General features: G+C 53.5%; 1 protein-coding gene across 1 annotated transcript in view; it reads right to left on the bottom strand.

The window, feature by feature from the left end:
- Nucleotides 1–7,948, bottom strand: part of IRF5 (interferon regulatory factor 5) — an 86,303-nt gene that overhangs the window by 5,803 nt on the left and 72,552 nt on the right. Inside the window, exons 4-5 of the mRNA XM_015427346.1 lie at nucleotides 4,764–5,153; nucleotides 1,802–1,920 (exon numbers count right to left, since the gene is read on the bottom strand). Coding sequence (XP_015282832.1) covers nucleotides 1,802–1,920; nucleotides 4,764–5,153 — 509 coding nt within the window. The remainder of the gene's footprint in view (nucleotides 1–1,801; nucleotides 1,921–4,763; nucleotides 5,154–7,948) is intronic.

The raw sequence follows: 7,948 nt of genomic DNA, 5'->3' as shown, positions 1-7,948 counted from the left end.
CCCCTCCTCCAGGCTTTCAAAGCAATCTCTGCTTTCCATTTTCCAGGACCTCTGCAGCCCACTGTCACAGTTAACCCAAAGTGAGTCCGCTAATCAAAGAACTGGATAAAAGACAGCATGGAGTTTGACCAATGTTGTGCCTGCTATTCAAGAGATCTGGAAATACACGATCCAGACTTGGTGGGGAGGCGGGGATAGTCGTACGTAAAGGTCATTTTGCTGTCCTGCCCGTCTTGTCGATCCTTCCCAAATTTCCAAAAGTGTGGTGGTAAAGCTTTGGAAGGAGGAGGAGGAAGAAGAAGAAGAAGAGGAGGAGGAGGAGGAGATTGGATTTATACTCCGCCCTTCACTACCTGAAGGAGTCTCAGAGCAGCTTACAGTCTCCTTCCCCTTCCCCTTCCCCTTCCCCTCCCCCTCCCCACAACAGACACCCTGTGAGGCAGGTGGGGCTGAGGGAGCCATTTTTCTCCAGGCCAGTTTGGCGTGGTGTGGCCTCGAAAAGGTTGGGAACCCTTGGTTTAGACGAGCATGCGTTTCCACCTTTTCTTTGCATCCTTACTCAGCCTGGTGCTTGAACTAGCTTTGTATGCTCTTTATATCTTTTATTGATAACCTTTATAACGTTATATGAAACTTCCTTGTGTTTTCACCGCTCAAAGCTCTGTAACCACACCACGCCTATTTGGTCCTGCTTTCCAAAGAGTGGTAAACGGGAGGGGCAGCAGGGGAGGTCTCCATCCCTAAGGTGTGGAAGTGCAATCGATCATGCCCATGCTAGCTAGTACGAGTGAAGGAGACGCTGAAACTAGGCAGAACCCTTCAGTGTCAGAGCAGACACAGTGGTTGATGTACAAATCTGTCTAGTGGGAGGTAATCCTTCAGATTTGTTAGGGGCAGTGGCTGCTACCAAAGGAGACGTCGGTGGCAATGTTGGGCCAGGGTGCCAGGTCCTACCTGGCTGCCTGTGTGTGTGGGGGGACTCCTGATTCATCCTGTAGTTCTTCTGTTGCATGCACCATGATGATATCACCCAGAAGTGATGTCATTGCATTTCTGACATTGTGGGTGACACTGGGTTTTTGGGCCTCAAAACCATAGAGTTTTGCCCAGAACCTAGAGCGTTGCCCCGACTTTGGAAATGCAATGACATCACTCCTGGGTGATGTCCGGGGCTATTTTTGGGCAGGAACGCACAGGAACGGAGTTCCGGCTGGCTTCAGAGTTGGCCACGCCCACTACAGCCAAAACCTCTGTGCATGCGTGGCTACAGAGGGAAGGCCTGGAGAGTGACCTCCCCTGGCGATTCTGTGGCAGGAGGCCCCTGGAAGGATTGGGGAGGCATTCAAATGCCTCCCCGTGCCTTACCCGGCCTATCTAAAGGCCGGCTTGTCCGGGCGCCCCAAAGTTGCGGGGCACCCAGACAAGCCAAGGGAAGGCTGCCTTCCCTTCCCTTCAAGGGGCGGCTTGCCCGGGCTCCCTGCAGCTGCGGGGCGCCCGGGCAAGCCAAGGTAGGCATGGGGTGTGGCCTAATATGCTAATGAGCTGTGCTGTTGGGTGTGGCCTGTTATTCTAATGAGTTCCTGCTGGGCTTTTTCTACAAAAAAAGCCCTGGTGATGTCACGGTGCCCGCACTGCTGAGAGGGGGCTTCTCAGGGGTGGGGCTTCCCCCCGCCAGCCAGCTGGGCCGCGGTGGATTGGGGCCCCTGACATCAGGGAATCCTCTGGCCCCATTGGGGAAATGGCAGCCTTAGTTGGGCCTCTCCCTGCCCCCCACCACACACACACACACACCCACACACACCTGGACCGTGATCAGCTTTTTCTCCTTGGGCTTGTGGTCCGGCCATTCTTCTCCGAAGCAGAAGAAGATCTCGTAGGGTGGTGGCACGGTGCTCTGGCCCTTCTGGAACATGATGAGGCCTGCAGGGGGGCGGAAAGGAACGGCACATTGAAGACGGAAAAGAGGCAAGGGAAGTGGGCAGGCTACACTGATTCACACACGACAATAACACACAAATCACTCATCGTCTTTTAAAAAAAGAGGTAACCAGTAAGCTTTTTCATCTATCGACACTGGAAAGCCACAGCAAAAATGATTATTCGTATGCGGTATACAAGCACCCGTGAAATATAGTCCTGCCGGAAAAATTAACTCATCGAATTAGATTAGCAAAAAAATCAAGTGTTGCCGGGGTGGGGTGGGGAATGCTGTCTGGAATCCATTTATATCTTTCGCTAATCAGCACCTCTTCATCCTCCACTACAGAATGACTCACAGGCCCAGGGAAATGCTGATTGCCACTTTAGGGTCAAGTGGCAATTTTTCTCCAGGCCAGTTTGGCCAAAGATCCTGGCGGTTCTTTTGTCATCTGGGCGTGGAACAGGGGTCACTGGGGGTGGTTGGGGGGGGGGAGGTAGTTGTGAATTCCCTGCCTTGTGCAGGGGGTTGGACTAGATGACCCTGGAGGTCCCTTCCAACTCTAGGATTCTGTGATTCCCAAATGTGGTGCCCTTGGGGACCAGGTTGCCCGCCACCGCTTCTCTTGGCGCCCTCCAAGCTTTTCAGAAAGTGGGCAGGGCCATTCGAGGGCTTTCTTGTGGGCCAGAAAGTCCCGGGTTTGAATCTCGCTTCAGCTAAGAACTGACTCGGCAAATGCCGGAAAACGACTTCTGTCTCTCTCACCCCTTTGTATGAGATACAGGGACGAGAATACTGTGCTGTCTTATAGGGATGGTTGTAAGGATCCTTTAGGGCCAAACTGAATGGGATGCGGAGTGTTCCTTAGCAGGTAGGGTTTTTTTTAGTTAAATACAGCTGGGGTGGGGGGGGGGCTCTGCTCCTTCCACCTACATCGTTTTCCCAGTCAACCCCCCCCCCCTGCCATTGCTTTGTTCTGCCTGAACTGGGGGGGATGTGTGTGTGTGTATGTGTGGATTTTGTTGACGAAATATGCGTGAAGCACCCCCCCCTCCCGTGGCTGCAATATAATAAGCACACATGCACCCCTCCATTCGCTGCCACCACCTGCTCAAAGTTGCCCTGTAAAAGCACAGGAGGGTTCCAGCCGCTGCTGGTTCCAGGTTAAGGTAAAGGCTTTTAAAGGTTCCCTTGCTCGAAAGCCAGTCGAGTCCGACTCTAGGGTTGCGGTGCTCATCTCCGTTTCAAAGCCGAAGAGCCAGCGCTGTCCGAAGACGTTTCCATGGTCATGTGGCCGGCATGACTAAACGCCGAGGTGCACGGAACGCTGTTACCTTCCCACCAAAGTTGTACCTATTTATCTACTTGCAATTTCCTGCTTTCGAACTGCTAGGTTGGCAGGAGCTGGAACTAGAGACGGGAGCTCACTCCGTCATGCGGCACACTCGGGTCTCGAACTGCTGAACTACCGACCTTCCACAGCCTGCAGTTCAGCGTCTTCACCACTTGAGCCACCGCAGCTCCAGGTTCCAGGTTACACACATACAAAACCTTCATTGGCAGGGAAGCACAAAACCTCATGGAAACATGGGAAAATACTAAGCTGCATCAGTCGCTTACACTTGCCTATTCAAGCCTCGTCTTCTGATTGCATAATATAAAAATTCTGCAACAGCCTCTGTTATTTCGCAATTAGAATTAAAGAGAAGAAAGTGAACGATTGAGTCATCAGCGTGCCGGCTGTCACCCTCTAGAAGTGGAGTAATGAAACGAGATCGGATATCCCTATAAAGGGGGCAATGAAGTATGGTGTGTGTGGTGGATTTTATTATATCTTTTAGAGAGCCAGGGCTAAGTCCGCCTACATATGTGGTTCCACGTGGCTCTGGAGCCCCTTACAGAAGCTGGTAGGATTCTCACCCGGGTACTGAAGGACAGTGCCTCTAAAGATGTGCAGAGCTCATCCAACTGCACTTTGACCTCTCTACTCTAGTGGGGTGCCCGTGAGCGGGGAGGGGGTGGGGTTGCTAACCACCAAGTGGTGCCCGGAGAGCTCAAGCTAAGGAGATCCGTTCACCTGGACTCTCTGGCATTATAACCAGGGGTCATTTCCTGCAGGAGCACACAGGAGCGGAGCTCCGGCAGTAAAGAGCCCAGGGGGCGGGCACATGCAGCAAGCCCCGCCCCCTGCTCCCAGCAGCCCTCAGTCAGAGCAAGAAGCAGCCAGTTAAATTGCAGAGCTCCCCCGCCCCTCGGTCCAAAACAGTCCAGTGGCACCTTTAAGACCAAGTTTTATTCAGGTACAAGCTCTCCCTCCTCTGCGAGGACAGATCTGCATGTCCCCTCCCCAACAGCTAGCACTCCAAAACAGTCTAGTGGAGCCTGAGCAGTGGATGTTGCCTTCTGACACACTTCTGGTGACGTCAGGGGGTGTGGCCTATGCAGATGAGTTATGCTGATGAGTTATGCTAATGAGCTCCTGCACCTCTTTTTCTACGGAACGACCCCTGATTATAACCTCCCCGCAGCCCACCCTACTGAGGCTTGACTCTTGGGGTTGCCAGCCTCCAGGTGGAACCTGGAGATCTCCTGTTTTACAACTGATCTCCGGATGACCAAGATCGGTTCCCCCGGAGACAACGGCTGCCTTGGAGGGCGGGCTCTCTGGCCTTATACCCTGCTGAGGCCCCTCCCCTCCCCAAACTCCACCCTCCCTGGGATCCACCCTCCCCCACATCTCCACGCACTTCCCAACTGAGAATTGACAGCCTGGGGGGGGGGAGAATCCTGGGGCCTGGCCGGGCTCCTGGGGGGGGGGCGGAGAGGGGCCGCGCCCCCTGCTCACCGTTGAGGAAGCTCTCCAGGCTGAAGAGTTTGATCTTCTTCTCGCGCTCGATGGGGTTGGGTCCGGCCAGCTCCCCGGCGCAGGGCCCCGTCCAGAAGACCTTGCACTGGCACAGCCGGATGGCGTAGATGTCCTGGCCCTGCAGCTCCAGGATGAGGCCCCGGTCCAGGACGTCCAGCAGCTGGTGGGTGTAGAAGCGCTGCTTCTCGTTGGGGACCCCCTCCGTGCTGGGGAAGCGCACCTGCTCCAGCGTCACCGGCCCAAAGAGCTCCACCTGCTCCTGGGTGGGCTCCAGGTTGCTGTAGAAGAGGCGGCAGCCGTGGGGGTTGCTGATGGTCAGGCTGCCCGCCGAGCGCCCGCGGTACTGGAACTTGATGTCCAGGTCCGTCACTGGGGGGAGAAGGAGAAGGGGTTGGATTTATACCCCGCCCTTCACGACCCAAAGGTGTCTCAGAGCGGCTTACAATCTCCTTTCTCTTCCCCCTCCCCACAACAGACACCCTGTGCGGTAGGCGGGGCTGAGAGAGCTCTTTTGAGGACTGCCCTGGAGAGGACAGCTCCGGGAGAACTTGTGACTGGCCAAGGTCACACCAGCAGATGCAAGTGGAGGAGTGGGGAATCAAACCCGGTTCTCCCAGAGTAGAGTCTGCGCACTTAACCACTGCACCAAACTGCAGCAGGAGAAGGAGAAGACAGCTTTAACGCCGGCGCTGTCAACCTTGAGAGACCCCCCCTCGTGTCCCAGCCCCCGTTCGCAGGCCTGCCGCCTCAAGAGCTGAATGGCCGTGCAGATTTTTTTTAAAGACCCTGCTTTGGCACAGGGTTGCTGTTCCCCAGTAGGATGGACCACCAAAAGACACACAACTTTCACAAGTAAACGGTAGACATCAATCTATTGTAATACAATACAATGAGAACCACAGATTCCATTTGAGGTATGAGCTGTGCCTACATTGCTGTGGAAATCGGGTTCCGTTTTCAGCTGTACAACTGAAGAAGATGGCTTTGAAACGTATGGCATACCTGGGAAGGACGTTTTCGGCTGTTAGAAGTTCATTTGTGCTTTTGGGACATCCTCTGATTTTTGAGGTCTTTTGGACACTCTTATATTCAAAGGAAATAGAGGAGTCTCTTGCTGGATATTTTCCGCTATCGTCAAATTGTATTTTGAATTTGCAAATACTGTTTTTGAACGATGACCACCAATTCTATTGTACGGTTTATTGTTATTGTATTGCAATAGACTGATGTCTACTCTTTACTTGTGAAAGCTGTGTATCTTTTGATGGTCTACCCTTGTGGTCTATATTTTTGCATACTACATACGCTTGGGGTCCCTATTGTTTGGTTCCCCAGTAGGGGGCGTCACCTGGAATTGATGTAGGCTCTGGTCTTTGGGCAAAACTCTATGGTTTGAAGCTGATTTTACCATAGAATTTTGCCCCAGAACCAGAGTGTCACCCCCCGCCCCCATGTCACCAACATGCCTAGGTCACTTCCGGGTGGCCTGGTGGGCACATCGCGTGATGTCACTTCCCCCTCCCTGAATATCCCCCCCATCTCCCCACCAGCATTTCTGATGGACCTGTGGCAACCCAGCTTTGGCGACAGCTGGCACCACAAGAAAGGATCTTCACTGTGTGGCTGAAGGGAAAGTCTCAGCAACCATTTTGTAGTTCTGGTTCTTATTTGGTTATTTATAATCCGGCTTTCTTGCTGAGACTCAAGGCGGATCACGTCGTGTGAGTCAAGGACAATCGACAGGACGGGCTGTCTGGTGAACACAATAGAATGTGGACTGCAAAAAGTCCGAAAGCCAAAAGCTGTCCGGTGGCAGACTGTGTCCGAATCTCAAAGGTGCCCACAGGCAGCTGAGTGAGTGTGAGCTTGTTCAGTCGCACAGTCGAGTCCGACTCTTCGTGACCCCATGGACCAGGTCACGCCAGGCCCTCCTGTCTTCCGCCGTCCTCTGAAGTTTGCTCAATTTCATGTTCGTTGCCTCGATGACACTGTCTAACCATCTCATCCTTTGCTGTCCCTGTCTTCTTTGACCTTCCATCTTTCCCAGCATCAGGGTCTTCTCCAGGGAGTGCTCCCTTCTCATTGGGTGGCCAAAGTATTTGAGCTTCAGTTTCATTATCTGGCCTTCCAGGGAACAGTCAGGGTTGATTTCTTTTAGGATTGACTGATTTGATCTTCTTGCAGTCCAAGGGACTCTCAAGAGTCTTCTCCAGCACCATAGTTCAAAAGAATCTATTCTTCGGCACTCGGCCTTCCTTATAGTCCAACTCTCGCAGCCATACATGACTACTGGGAATACCATTGCTTTGACCATGCGGACTTTTGTTGGCAGGGTGATGTCTCTACTTTTTATCATGCTGTTTAGGTTCGATAGGTGTGAGCTAGCTCACAATTTTTTAGTCTCCGGCTCTCACTTTTTTGTCTTCGCTCAGGAAGGAGGGCTCCAGAGCAAACTAATTTATGCAGCAGCCAAATTGCTCCCTCACAACTTTAATGCCAGGGGCTCCATAGGGCCGGACTCGACTGTGTGACTGAGCAACCACAGGGCAAAGTACAATTTTTGCTCACAAGACTCCACAGCTTAGAGGGAGCATTGCCCACAGGCTCCAAAAGGTTGGGGACTCCAGCCGAGCAGAAGCAGCCAAGCGTGACTATTCTCCCTCAGGAAGTGGCGGCTCAAAGCAGCTCGAGAAATGTTCACGCCCCTGTCAGGGATTACAGTTGCAATGATCCCACCAGCCCCACAGTTTGGGGAAAACTGTGCCCGTCGCACTTGCGACTCCATGGCACACTCAGGGCCGCCCTGAAGTTTTTTTGCACCCTAGGTGGGGTTACCTTCTGGCGCCCCCCGCGCACCCAATTATGGGGCTGCCAACTTCCAGGAAGAGCCTGGAGAGAAGGAAGTCCTACTTCTCTCCCCCTTTAGGCGAGCGAGGAGGAGGTGGCGAGGTTTATGGGCACCCAAACCAAAACACCCCACATTTGGATTTACAAAAGCCAACCCTGGGCGGAGGGGGAAGGCGAGGTGGCCTTGCATTCCCCTTTTGCGCCCCCCATGCCACGTGGCTGGGAGCAGCAACAGCACACGGGCTTCTGGCGGGGGGGGAGGCAGTTTGGCACCCCATCCAGGGCCCAGCGCTCTAGGCGAATGCCTAGTTTGCCTA

The sequence above is a fragment of the Gekko japonicus genome, unplaced genomic scaffold, assembly GCF_001447785.1.
Source record: "Gekko japonicus isolate JY-2015 unplaced genomic scaffold, Gekko_japonicus_V1.1 scaffold1899, whole genome shotgun sequence".
NCBI classification, from domain to species: domain Eukaryota; kingdom Metazoa; phylum Chordata; class Lepidosauria; order Squamata; family Gekkonidae; genus Gekko; species Gekko japonicus.
The sequence above is the reverse complement of the archived record's forward strand: the minus strand, read 5'-3'. Positions and strand labels throughout refer to the sequence as shown.